This window comes from Notolepis coatsorum (assembly GCF_963971535.1).
Source record: "Notolepis coatsorum genome assembly, chromosome: 1".
Taxonomy (NCBI): Eukaryota; Metazoa; Chordata; class Actinopteri; order Aulopiformes; family Paralepididae; genus Notolepis; species Notolepis coatsorum.
The window spans coordinates 195,581,661-195,596,333 of NC_140165.1; the positions used below are offsets into that span (position 1 = coordinate 195,581,661).

General features: G+C 39.5%; 2 protein-coding genes across 2 annotated transcripts in view; one reads left to right on the plus strand and one right to left on the minus strand.

Annotated features, from left to right (window-relative positions):
* Positions 1–2,114: 2,114 nt before the first annotated feature.
* LOC311223852 (trace amine-associated receptor 13c-like) lies at positions 2,115–3,140 on the plus strand (the record flags this gene model as incomplete). Its single annotated transcript, XM_084308616.1, has 1 exon — positions 2,115–3,140. The coding sequence occupies one exon, from the start codon at positions 2,115–2,117 to the stop codon at positions 3,138–3,140; it is 1,026 nt and encodes a 341-aa protein (XP_084164742.1).
* A 515-nt stretch (positions 3,141–3,655) lies between these two features.
* Positions 3,656–14,673, minus strand: part of LOC311246031 (uncharacterized protein) — a 40,251-nt gene continuing 29,233 nt past the window's right edge. Inside the window, exons 7-11 of the mRNA XM_084336097.1 lie at positions 11,871–12,046; positions 11,360–11,655; positions 9,119–9,180; positions 8,199–8,344; positions 3,656–5,325 (exon numbers count right to left, since the gene is read on the minus strand). Of these exons, the coding sequence (XP_084192223.1) occupies positions 5,240–5,325; positions 8,199–8,344; positions 9,119–9,180; positions 11,360–11,655; positions 11,871–12,046 (766 nt within the window). The 3' untranslated portion in view covers positions 3,656–5,239. The remainder of the gene's footprint in view (positions 5,326–8,198; positions 8,345–9,118; positions 9,181–11,359; positions 11,656–11,870; positions 12,047–14,673) is intronic.

Sequence of the window (14,673 nt, forward strand, 5' to 3'; positions counted from 1 at the left end):
GGACATCCACTACTGTAGTTGCAGAACTTGCAGTCACATGATTTTTACAGACGATGGCGCCATTGCTTTCATGAAGCAGCAGGTTGGAGGCGGAGTTTTTAGATTACTCCGGTTGCAATGCCTCGCTTGAATACAGGTCGGTTGGTGCGCCTGTACAGCAGAATCAGTATCGGGCGCAGCGTGAGCCTCCCACGCGTTACTCCTTGCCACTGAGAGATTGCGCTGTTCAGGTGAAAAGATGCGACAGCTGCCTCCTCGTGTACCGGAGGGGACACATGATGCAAGGCTTGGTCCTCACTGCAGCCGACCAGTGGGAGGCATAGTCTAGCAACGTTCGAGACAGGGGAGGGGAGAATTGAAGGAAGAATTGGCGAGGCGAAATTGGGATGGGAGAAAAATAGATTTTTTTTTATAATTTTTTTTATTAAATATATATATTTTTTTTTTTAATCTGTTACTAATGTGAAAGATCAGATCGGGAAAGATCGGTATCGGTAGATACTCAAAATCACATGATCGGGATCGGATCGGGAGCAACATTTTTTTATCGGGACATCCCTATCAATAATGCTGTAACAACCCATCATCTACACTCATTGCACACACATCCACATGCACGCACTCACTTTTAAAACAAACACGCACCTTAACACTCACTTTAGACACTTTAACACTACATTATGTGTATCTATTATGAATGAGATTTGCACTACATTCATTTCATACCTCATTTGCAATTGCACCTTACCTCAAAGTGTTGTACCTAATTTTCTGCATTGTACCTCACTGTTTACAAATGTTTACTATTTTAGATTGTATATTGTACTGTATATTGTATATATGTATATTGTATATTCCTCTTTACTTACTTTTTTTTTTACTTACTTTTTACTTACTTTCTTACTTACTTTTTTTTACTGTATGAAGCACACTCTCAGGGGCTCATACAGACCAAGCATTTACTTACCAAGCATGTATTTTATTGTGATATTTAATAAAACTAATAAAAACTTGAACTTGATATATTGTGGGTGGTGCAAGAGGCTCAAATAAGCGTCTTGTGGCGCTTTAACCAACAACACATATTTCTTTAGTCTACAACATTTTAACCAAGGAAGCTTACACTGTAAAAACTGGGATTGGGGTTAATTCATATTTATAAAATAATTATTAGTAACCTATACATAATAAAAAAGACTATGTGCCGTTTGAAATCGAATTGAGCTGTATTAAATGTCTTTGAACCATTTATGAATTGCATTTTACACAGTTTTGGTTGAATAAAATTAGCTAATAGTTTAAAAATGACCAGATGATGCTCAGTTTTTACAGTGTAGTGCTTTAGTCTACAACATCTTTATTGTCTCATTCAATTTTACACACACACACACACACACACACACACACACACACACACACACACACACACACACACACACACACACACACACACACACACACACACACACACACACACACACACACACACACACACACACACACACACACACACACACACACACACACACACACACACACACACACACACACAAAACTAGATTAATTAGCCACACACTTTCTCACACACACACACACGACAGAACCGCGCTGTGTCACTGAGAGATTTTGATATCTTGTGAACCTGATGTAATTCTACCGCTGCTGCTCTGCTGAAATAAATCAACTGGAGAACCTGAAAACCATTGAATTTCAACCCGTATCCAAGCGTCTACTTTCTTGCCGTGAGTTAGTCATTTGCCTTCGTCGTTTACAAATCGTTGTTTTAAATGTTCAGAAGGATCACCTCTATAACCACTATACTCCATGTATGTATGTGTATGCGTACATCCTCTCAAAATGACGACTTCATATAGAGATTTGGTACGCAACAAAGAAATACAATTTTGTCTCTATGGATAAGAGCCTCCTCTACATGTATGTGCAGTTTGCAAGGTCAATGATTGGAGGGCCTATTGTCAAAGGAGATACATAGGAGGTATTTAAACACCCCTGATCTGTGAAGGAACAGAGATCTCCGGATTTCTCACCAGCATCTCTCTACCCCTGTCCCCTGACTCTCCGTCTCTCGTGGGCTGATTGCATTTGTGTTAATCATGACTGATAGCCCTCTTCAGGAGCAGCTCTGCTATCCAGGCTTCAACGCTTCTTGTGTCAGGGTACAGTTCAGCATGGGGGCCCAAGTTGCCCTGTATGTAGTATTTGTAATAGGCATGCTTGTTACTATCGTGGGGAACTCTGCTGTCATAGTGTCTATCGCTCACTTCAAGCAGTTACACAGTCCTACCAATGTGCTTGTTTTATCTCTAGCCCTGGCAGACCTGCTCCTCGGCGTCACCGTCATGCCCTTCAGCGCCGTACGGGCCGCAGAGGGCTGCTGGTTCTATGGAGACATGTTCTGCCTGCTCCACTCCAGCTTCGACCTGTTCCTCACCTCTGTCTCCATCTTCCACCTGATCTGCATCGCCGTGGACCGACACGAAGCCATCTGCAACCCACTTCACTACAACAGAAACATCACCATGCCAGTGGCCTGGCTCATGGTGTTCACCAGCTGGACCGTGGCCGCGCTCTACTCCTATGGACTGTTATACTCCAAGGCCAATGTGGTAGGGTTAGAAGACTTTTTGGCATCGATATATTGCCTCGGTGGCTGCAACCTGCTCTTTAATTGCCTCTGGGGAACTCTCGACACTGTCATAGCATTTTTCTTTCCCTGCACGGTGATGGTCGGCCTGTACACTAAGATATATCTGGTGGCTAGAGAACATATGAAAAAGATTAAAGATGTCAACCTGTGGGTGAATTCAAATGACGGCGGAAAGGGTGTGCCGATCAAACGGTCTGAGCAGAAAGCAGCCAAGACATTGGGTATCGTGGTCGGTGCATTCATCTTCTGTTGGATGCCCTTCTTCCTGAACTCCATAATCGATGCCTACACTGGCTTCAGCACACCTGCCGCACTCTTTGAAGTGTTCGTCTGGTTGGGTTACTTCAACTCCACCTTGAACCCGATCATCTACGCCCTGTTTTATCCATGGTTCCGCAAATGCTTTCGTCTCATTGTCACATTCAAAATATTCAGCAGCTATTCTTCAACCATCGATGTGTCTGTACCTTGATTTTATCATGGCAGAGGTTGATACTACTATGTTTTCAAGTGAGGTATTAACCCCTGTGTGGTGTTTTCAATGTTTATTAAAAGATAAATGATACAAGGACTATTTTTTTCAACCTGAGACTCATTGGCCTTGGCTCATTTTATGTGAAGAACGTAAAAAATAACACATTTTCATTGAGTACAAACATTTTCATTATATTATGTTATGTTCAGGACCCGAAAGTGTGAACATTTTAGGTGAAAACAAGTAAATATGGTAAAAATTAAAGATGTATATTTTTCAAGATAAACATCATTTATTCCATTCATGTCTTGATTATATACTGTATATGTATATGTATTTTTTCACCACATCACATTTAATCACAAAAGTATTTTTACATTAATTGCTATGGCCTTATTATTTTAATGTTTTTGGTCCACCAGACACACGGACATGGGTGAGTAACAAAATGTGAACACCACACAAGGGTTAATATAATACATTTATTTTATTGATATAGAAAATGGTTATATTACATATTATGCAACTTTAACATCAACTTTACTATGGTATATGGTTTAAGATTGTCCTTGACTAAAGACAATCTTAGTTGACTAATAGTCAATAGGACGTTGTCGCCTGATCAATTAAGTGATTTAATCAAGACATCTTTAAATCATAAATGATGTTATGGCTTACAGATGGATTTTTCCCCTCTTCTATATTTAGCCTGCCCTGCGATGAAAATATCAGATTTGGGAGGCACAGACCACACATTTTTATTACAACACATAGTCAGACACACACACACACACACACACACACACACACACACACACACACACACACACACACACACACACACACACACACACACACACACACACACACACACACACACACACACACACACACACACACACACACACACACACACACACACACACACACACACACACACACACACACACACACACACACACACACACACACACACATTTCATCCTGATCACTGTCATTATATTTCTATATTGGAGTACATAATGAAATACAAATGCTATTGTATTGTTATTATTATAAGTGAGTTGAATAAATAAATACATTTGCATGTACAGGATATTGTTTTGATGCACACATTACACATTGTAGGATTTTTGCCATAGTCTACATGCACATTTGTTCCTCAATATTGACCAATTTGAGGGCCCACTATCCTCCTGAGACCCTGCAATTCATTTTTGACGTTTTCTTTTCTTCTTTGTCACACACCCTTTCAGCCATTGAAAAGACTGTGAATTACATAGGAATTTTCATAATTTTTAACAACACTTTTGTTTCCCTGGGTCTCTGGAGGATATATATCCTTTTTTATTATTATTATTACCCCAAAATAAACCAGACGTGGGACTAGGTGGAAACGTTTTGGTTATAAGATGTAATCAGCAACATGAGAGATGTGTATCCCAATTCACAGTACAACAAACTATTGTTCATGCACCCACTTTCCTACTTTGGATCTTGGAATACAAAATTAGGATTGGATTATTAACATAATTTAGCATAAAATAATTTAGCATAAAATGTATTTAATATTTAATAAGTGATATACATAACACACATAATATATATCTATTTAGCATACAAACATACATTAAATTAATATCTTCACAACGTCTCATAACAGAAATGAAGTTCACTATCTTTAATAAGAAGGTATTAAACCAGTTGCTCCCATTTAGAGAGAGACCTTTCTAACTTTCTACAACATCTGTCGGTGATGAACACAGGTGGTTATTGGAGTTTTTCCCTTTGAGAGTAGTCTTTTAAAATAGAGGTGGATCCTTCTTATCCAGTGCTCCTGACCAAATGCATATATAATGTCAAAGTAATGAAATGCAAAACAATATTATGTAGCATAAATAAGTTATAATTAGTATTAATATAATAAGTAATCTAATCATAATATTACTTATTTCCCAGAATTTCATACATCTCAGTTATGATAAATATCTACCACCATTATATTCTTCTCAAATATGTTAACAAAGTATTTGTTTTTAATACATAATAATACTAATATGTATTATAGCAAGCGGCATCTCCATTGCACATCTCTATTACTGGTTTGTCAGTAGCCATGACAAAACTAGCAGACAGGATGCAGTAAAGACACTGATCTTGTGACTTGCTCCACTTGATATCTCTGTATACAGGAAGAGGGAACAATTTAAGTCAGGTTAAATAAATGTCTTAAGATATTACATGTTTCAAACATTTACCACTTCACAAATACTGCCATTCTTCCAATATTCCTGGTGCTATTGAAGGATGGGTCATGGAAGACCAATAACTGAATAATCGCTTTGCGGGGATCAATGTGGAGATCGACTTTTGTACTATGGTTATTAACATTATTTTACATTTAAATTACTATACAGTCTTTAAAAAAAATGTATCTACTTTTTCTCCTCCTATTTTTCTGTATTTTTCTCCCAGCCCAATTTAGTCGTTATGCCAATTCCCCCCTCCCCTTCCTGGCCGTTGCGTGCATTTGCCCCCTACTTGCCGGTCTAGGGAGCCCTGAAGTCTATCAGATGCTATCAGATGCTTTCTCCGATACATAGGAGACAGCCAGCAGCCTCTTTTCACCTGACAGCGCGGACTCTCATTGGTGAAGTGTAACGCGTGGGAGGATCACACTATACCTTCACCAGTTCCTTCCCTTGCTGTGCAGGCGCCCTGACCGACCTGTAGGAGTCGCTGTTTACAACGACCAGGATACCACCCACCGGCTTCCCACCCTCTAACACTGCCAATTGTGTTAGTATGACAACCGACCAAGCCGGAGGTACCGCTGACAGCCGGATTCGATACCAGTGTGTCTGCGGTGGTAGACAGACGCTTAGTCCGCTGCGCTACCCGGCTGCCAATACAATACATACTATACAGTCTTTTTGACATGTGGGTTCTCGCCTTGATACGAAACTCAAGGCACCCTTCTTTTTTCACAATATTTTACTGATACTGAAGGTTTATTCTCTGCTGACCACTGCCATTGGCTTCCAGAGTTCCAGTGTATCTGAAAACGTGTAATAAACCCATGAAAGTCACCACATGTGTCTAGAATGCCATGCTAACATCTTACAGTACGTGTCATTTGTTTTCTGGTAAAAAAAACTAAAGATTTTCAGGAAAACAAATCCACCTCAGATGTCAGCATCGTATTTTAGTCAGATGTGTTGACTTTCAAAAGTTTATCTGGTGCAGGGGTCGACAACCTGCGGCTCCGGTGCCGCGTGCGGCGCTTTAGCCAATCAGCTGCGGCTCCCTGGCCAAAAAAAAAAGAAAGATATATATATCTTTTTTTAACTTTTTTTTTTAATTTCTTTTTTGTTCTCTTATTTTGGAGATCGATGTCATACTGTGACACTGAAATGAAAACATATTTCATCAACAAAAATATTTCGTCAACAAAAATATTTCATCAACTAAAATATACAGTATGTCACACCCCACGCCTCTCCCTGCCGTCTGCAAGTGGCTAATCTTGAGTTTCCGACCCCCCAGTAAGCTAACCATGGATAAAAAAAGGAAAGTCTGAGGAAAATAGAGGGTTTAATTCAGCGTGGCAGTGGACAGATTAATTTGCTTTCACGACTAACGATGCAGGCTTACCCGTATGCCTGATATCTGGTGCGAAATTTGCGTACAAAGAAAAAATTTATTTTTATTTTATAGATTTTCCACAAATAAGGGAAGGACTCAAATAGAGCTGCATAGTTCAGGGTTTTATTTCAAAGTAGGTCTACAGATGCCAGTGTTTTTTCTCCTTTTCTGTGTTTTATTTCAAAGTAGGTCTACACATGGTAGTCTTTTTTCTAAGTGGACTACTTTTTATTTGATAAATGTTCCACAAATAAGGGAAGGACTCAAATAGAGCTGCATAATTCAGGGTTTTATTTCAAAGTCGGTCTACAGACACCAGTGTTTTGTCTCCTCTTCTGTGTTTTATTTAAAAATAGGTTTACACAGCCAGTATTTTTTCTCCTCTTCATAAGAGTTTGAGGTTTTCCTTTGTTATAACAGGTAAAAACAGCAATAAAAAGTAAAACATTTTCTTTTTGTTGCTTTATAATTCCATTAATGCAACAAACTGTGTGCTATAAGTATAAAGTATAATAAATCGCAAATTACTTTGGGTATGCAATTGTCAGGGGTTTTATGCTAAATGTGGGGTATGCTTGGGGATATATAAAACGTTATACACTGTGTTATCTTCATTTTAAGGGTAAATAGGTTGTGTGGCTCCCTGAGCATTTTATTTTGTGGGAGGGGGGAAAAGTGGCTCTTTTGATAGTAAAGGTTGCTGACCCCTGATCTGGTGTTTAAGACACATTTAATCAGATGTGTTGACTTACATGGCTTAGATTAGATTCAAATGTACTGTCATTATACAGTACAAGTACAGTTCAATGAAAATAAGTTGACTTTCATGGTTTAGTCAGATATGTTGACTTTCGTGCTTTATGTGGTGTTTAGGCACATTTCCAGAAATGTCCAGGTGAATCGGCAGAAAATAAATAAACAATCTTTTTTCAGTAAAGGTGAACGATTATTAAAAAAGATAATTGAAAAAGAAGGGCACCATGATTTATGTATCAAGGTAATAATGACCTGGAACCCACGTTATTGATATAATTTAAACAGAGTGGAATCATGTAGGATAAATGGCCCAATAAGAGCTATGACTGTAATTCTCATTTTCAGCCACAAGAGAGAGTCTATCATTAGACAACACTGAGCTTGTCTTGTTTTGTACTCCATAGCTGCTTTGTGGAAGAAACATCAAAAACAAATTATGAAAATATCATAGTGTGTGATGTGTTTTCCTAACATGTCCCTGTGTAAACAATGCTGACTCATTTAATAAAGCACAAAAGAATGGTGAAAAACACAGAATATTTGGTTATTTGTTCAGACCACCCACAGACTAAACAATCATAACATGGGAATTAACACATTAGAATGATTTTTTTTTTTTTTTTTTTTTTTTTTAACATGTACTGTATTACTTACGTATGCCATCCACAGAGATAGAGTCGGTGTCAATGTTGAAAGTAGTAATGCTATTTGCTGCATTGATCAAAACGTTTGCCACCTGGGTGGCATTAACAGATTTGGATGTAAATGCAACATCCATGGTATTGATGATTGATCCGTTGCTGGAAAGATGAATATTATGTTAATACACAAACATTTTATTCTAATTCTGTAATTCTGTCATGCACCTCCAAGCCTCCAGGCTTCCCATCTTCTGTAACCCTTGGGTTTACTCTCTATATCTCGGCCTAGCTACTCTCTCGCTCTCTCTCCTAAGTACAGGATGGGGTGCAGGTGTGTGACATCTACCGGCTGATTGCTCTACCTATTTAGACCTGGCTCAGATGTCATGATGCTGCCAGATCGTAGTTTCTCATGTCAGACCTTATAGTATCGCTCGTTCTCACCAGTCCTTGTTCGTTTGCTTTGTCTAACCTGTCTTTGCTCACAGTCTCCGTGTATGACCTACTCCCTGGACTGTCTGAGAACCTGATCCTGGCTACGACCCCCCCCCCCCCCCCCCCCCCCCCCCCCCCCCCCCGCTTGTCTGACTACCCTGCTACTCGCCTACTCCCTGGACTGGCTGAGAACCTAGCCACGGTTACGATCCCCTGCTTGTCCCTGGACTGGCTGAGAACCTAGCCACGGTTACGATCCCCTGCTTGTCCCTGGACTGTCTGAGAACCTAGCCACGGTTATGATCCCCTGCTTGTCCCTGGACTGTCTGAGAACCTGGTTACCGCATTCTCCCTTAATATTCCTGTATTCTTTCTTAATAAATACTTCTCTGATTCGACATTGTCTCTGCCTGTTTGTATCTGCATCTGGGTTCTGGCTATAGTACAACCATTACAAATTCAACATATAATGTATTTATATAACAGTAGGCTACATACCTGAATGCTACAACTGTCAAACTGTTGAAAGATGTGAATGCTGCTTGGTAAAGAGATTCAAGCTACAGGAATGGAAACAAAACCAGGTGTAAATTAGATAGTGAATTTGGTTTACCTGGGCAATGTTTTTAAATGCATTTGCATGTAACTGTGAAAACATGCATAGGCATTATACCATACATTGTATTTAAACTAAGGCTGTCAAAGTTAACGCGGTATTAACGCCACTATTTTTTTTTAACTCACGATTAACTTTTTAGGAAAACATTTTTTTTGTATATATATTTTTTTTTACTAGACTTCACTCCGGTGTATTATTGATACTCTCATTGATACTATGTTTGTTTCTGACTCAAAGTGTGTGCGTGTGTGTGTGTGTGTGTGTGTGTGTGTGTGTGTGTGTGTGTGTGTGTGTGTGTGTGTGTGTGTGTGTGTGTGTGTGTGTGTGTGTGTGTGTGTGTGTGTGTGTGTGTGTGTGTGTGCGTGCGTGCGTGCGTGCGTGCGTGCGTGTGTGTGTGTGTGTGTGTGTGTGTGTGTGTGTGTGTGTGTGTGTGAGAGAGAGAGAGAGGGGGGGGGTGAGAGAGATGAGGATGGGCAAAGAGAGAAAGAGAGCTGGGAGAGTGTGTCTGTGTGTGTGTGTGTGTGTGTGTGTGTGTGTGTGTGTGTGTGTGTGTGTGTGTGTGTGTGTGTGTGTGTGTGTGTGTGTGTGTGTGTGTGTGTGTGTGTGTGTGTGTGTGTGTGTGTGTGTGTGTGTGTGTGTGTGTGTGTGTGAGAGAGAGAGAGGGGGGGGGGGTGATTAATCAGCCCTTGTGTGGGTGAATGTAACAAGTTCCTAACGTTTTCTTTCCCCTATTATTTCATGCACACTTTATTCATTGTGTTTTAAATTATTATTTTCTTTTAAGTTATTATGTGCATCACTCTGTTTTGAATTTGATGCACTTTGAGTGCTAATGTAATAGAGTGACATAGGTCTGAACTTGAGTTGTAAAAAAACTTGTTACTCAAGTTTTTCTGTAGTAGTTAGTAGTCCAGAGGTAGTATTTCCCCAGAAGGTGGTATGGCTTACAAATCCAGACCGAGACATAGCCTGAAGCCTTATGTAGTACATATCCAAATTTCATAAAGATCCATTCAGAAATGAGTGATAAGGAGTGATTTTGGTAAACTTGTTTCTGTGCTTGCATGTCATGTTTGCCATCTTAATTGTTAGTTTAATTATGCATTGTGTGTTGAGTACTGACTTTTAATAATTTTGTTTTGCAATAATAATTGTTTTTGTATGTTTTTTTTGTGTGGACCCCAGGCAGACTAGCTGGTTGCTATGGCACCAGCTAATGGCGATCCATAATAAAATCAAAATCAAAAATCAAATCTTCCAGCGTTGCCTGAGAGGTATTATTTTGTAGTTTAGTTCCAGTCTATGTTTCAGTTTATTCAGTTTGTTCACATGCTCAGTAAAGATCCTATTTTCACTACCCGCCTTGTTCTGCCTGCTTCCTCATCTGACTGTCTGCATTTGGGTCCCACCACCATTTCCACTATGTCTCACCATGACAAGGCCAGCCCCTGTCAATCATCTGACTCCTAGATTGACTTTTTTATTTCTCTTATTTTTCGGGATCATCTTCCACAAAACGTTATTGCCATAAAACAGAACGCAGTTAGTTTCTCTACCTTTCTGTGAATGTCTAGCAAAAAACATACAGTAGATTTCATTCACGGTTTCTGAATCACGCCTGGTGATACTAAATCCAGATTGAACTCTGCCATTGGAAAGGGGAGATTTGGCCTGATCCATAGATGTGTGACTTGGCCATAGTAAGGTAATTTATAGGCCTGATATTCTATATTCTATAATCATATTTCAAATAGCATGTGTCCGGATGGCAGAATTCAGTACTGTCTCTACACAATCTCCTGTTTAATCTTTTTCCCTTTATTCATTTGCTTTGATTTTTTGTACATGTGATCTCAAGAAGGTGCTGAATAAGCATGACAATTTGTCATGTCTGGTCATTTTTCACTGTCAAAGATGAAAAAAAAAAAGAAAAAAAAGGAAAATGTATATTCTCCTTTGGTTCATCACAATTTACTCAAGCCTAGTAACAGACACAATATTTCTGACACTGGGAATACATTCCCTGAGAGAAAATAGGGCTCGGGCTTAAGAGGTTAATTTGTTGAGTAATGACTTAGGATAAAGCCTTAACACAATGGTCTTTATCTAGTGATGCTTACCTGTGATTCTATCAGTGCAGATCTGGTTTTAAATGCTGTAGATGATGCAATTGACAGTTCACTCGTGAATGTCTCTCCTGCAGATCTGAAAACCACCTTCTTGTTGGTGAGTGCCAACGTGGTTGCAACAGCTTTGGTTGTCACAGCTGTTGTGGTGGTAACAGGGGCCTTAGTTGTGGTTGTCACAGCTGTCGTGATTTTGGTGGTGCCAGGGGCCTTAGTTGTCACAGCTGTCGTGGTGGTGACAGGGGCCTTATTTGTGGTTGATGGAGAAGCGGCGGTTGGATTTTGGGTTTCTGTGAAGAATTTACTGTTATTTTTCTCCTCAATTGATAATTGAATGCTACCAGGTTGGTATGAATGTCAAACGTGTGAAAACACAACCTACCGGGGAATGCCACTGTTCTCTATGGCGATCAGCATGATCAGTGAGAGAGATACATACAATTCCTACATTCAATAATCCCAAACCTTCTCTTCCCATTCTGGGATCTGATTGTGTTTTACGTACGTATTACAATGATGTTTTCTGGATTAATAGAGATGTTGAAGGTAGAGTTGGGGTTGGTCACAGCTTCTTTCAGCGTCATCTGAATTTCAGCAGGCGGAGGGGTTTCTTTGACTGTGTCGTTGAATACAAGCTTCAACTCTGCTTCAGTATTAGCCGCACGAGTAATGGTTACACTTCTGCGTAAAGTCAAAAGGGATTTAGAAATTAGAAAATGGGATAATGCAAATGTGGGAACAACATCATCCATACAGAAGTCCATATTACATCATCCACATCCATTACTAGACATGTCAAACTGGTGATGGACCCGTAATGTGTATCCTAAAAAAAATTTGTTGGCCTAAAACAAAGTCCCAAAATACTGTTAAGAAGTTAAAGGAGAGAATATTTGAACAATTTTATACCACTTCCTTGAATCTGTGGAACATGTAAACATTTTTGTAATAAGTGTGTAATAAGTCTAAATCAAATTGTAATAATTTATTTTCAGCTTTCTTCCCTTGTATTGAACATGCTGTTTTTGATGTGTGTAGCACACACAACGTTTTTAATCAATTATTTCCTTTACCGCCTGACTACTAGGGGTGTGCGGAGACATAATTATCTGTATCTGTATCTATTCAACCAACACAATTATCTGTATCTGTATTCAGATTTGGAAATTCCCGTGGTTTTTACCAGACTTTAAAAAAAATCTAATTTTTTTGTACAAGTCACATTAAATGTGTTAAAATTGTTGTGCTTTCAAAGCATCAAATACATTTCATATTGGTATACCTCCTCATACTGTACTTGCCATCTGTACTTGTGATCTCTCTCTCTCTCTCTCTCTCTCTCTCTCTCTCTCTCTCTCTCTCTCTCTCTCTCTCTCTCTCTCTCTCTCTCTCTCTCTCTCTCTCTCTTTATTCTTATTTTTAACTAAACTAAGTTTTATGAACTGTCTGACTGGGAGACATTGAACAATCATATACTGAAAAAAAGTATTAGTATACTTAGTATTTACTTTTTTGCCTCTTTTTTTTATATAATTTCTTATGCAGCCTGTAGAGGATTAAGAGTGTATAACAGCAGGCCTTTACACACACCCCACCTTCCCTCCCCTGCGAAAACAGGTGTGTTCTTTTTACGCAGCCTATAGACTAATAGGCTGCCTATACGATTTTGTTGTTCTCTGACAATAAAGTTCAATCTAATCTAATATTTGTGTGATGTTCTGAAAACAAAGCTTTATAGGGCAAAAGTTTAAACATGATACTAATGAGTGTCAGAAACTAATGCTCACGTCTAGTCTACAAATGTTCTTTTTTTTATCCACTTTTTCTCCTTCTTTTTGTTTTTCTCCCATCCCAATTTAGTCGTGCCAATTCCCCCCTCCCCTGTCTTGATCGTTGCTCGCATGGTCGGTCGTAGGGAGGGTTGAAGAATCTATCGCATGTCCCCTCCGATACATGCAGAGTCAGCCAGCCACTTCTTTTTTCACCTGCCAGCGCGGACTCTCATTGGCGAGGTGTAACGTGTGGGAGGCTCACACTACCCTCGACATCTCCTGTCCTTGCTGTGCAGGCGCCCTGACCGACCTGTAGGAGTCGCTGTTTACAATGACCAGATTAGCACCAATCGACTCCCCTCCCGCTGACTCTGCCAATTGAGTCAGTATGACGGCCGGCCCAAGCCAGAGGCAACGCTGACAGCCGGATTCGATACGGTGTCTCACGCGTTGGTGACGAGCGCTTAGACCGCTGCGCCACCCAGCCGCACCAAATTTGCCCATGTTCAAGATTTTGTTTGTAAAGCTTATCATCTAACAAATTATTCATACATAAGATTTATAAATAGCATACATATGAAATTAGTGGGCTATTTTCCATTTTACAAGTGGATACTGCCAGTTCCAATCACATAGTTTTCTGTGTCTGATCTTTAAACTGACATGAATCATCATCTCCACCTTCAAAAGATACTTATAGTCATTCGTTTTCTTTGTTGATTAGGAGTAGTGTAAATATTTGTAATAATATTTGGAACAGTGTGTGTCTGGATAACAAAAGCATTGCGATGCACGTTTCTATTCAGTTTGCCATGACTGCAAGACAACTCATGACAACTTTTGAACAGATAAATTATATATACCGTACTTTTCGGACTATAAGCCGCGGCTTTTTTCCCCATTTTTCGACCCTGCGGCTTATATAACGGTGCGGCTTATATGTGGACAAAACCCGAAAATCTAAATATTGCTTTTTTTACTGCATTGAAATGTTATTTATCTGTTCCCTTATTTACTTAATACAACTTGTAAATGAGTTAATTCTTGTTATTTGTCCGACAGTATTGTGTCCCAATGGGAGTCATTCTCTGTAGAGGTGGGAACTTAAAGCTCAATATAAGAACGGCCATGCACCACCACTCACAGAATCGAGAAAGAGCAATCAATCTGTCAATCCTTTCCGTGTCCGGGCCGGGTGAGGTTTCCCGTGTTGAGTCAAATTAAGCCGCAGGCTCCACTCCTTACATATGGTAATTAAACATTAAAACACATGCGGCTTATAGTCCAGTGCGGCTTATATATGTACACATCATTCAATTTAGCTGCTGCGGCTTATAGTCAGGTGCGGCTTATAGTGCGAAAAGTACGGTAAATCATATTCCTGATTCCAGATGGTGTGCCTATAGGTGGAGCATGTTGCGTCAATGGAGCTCATTACATTAAAAACTTTTTTTTAATAATAATAATACAAATATTTGTGTCCATCTCATTATCTGGACTTTTGCTAATTCATATTCAGATTCGGGTTCATCCCTA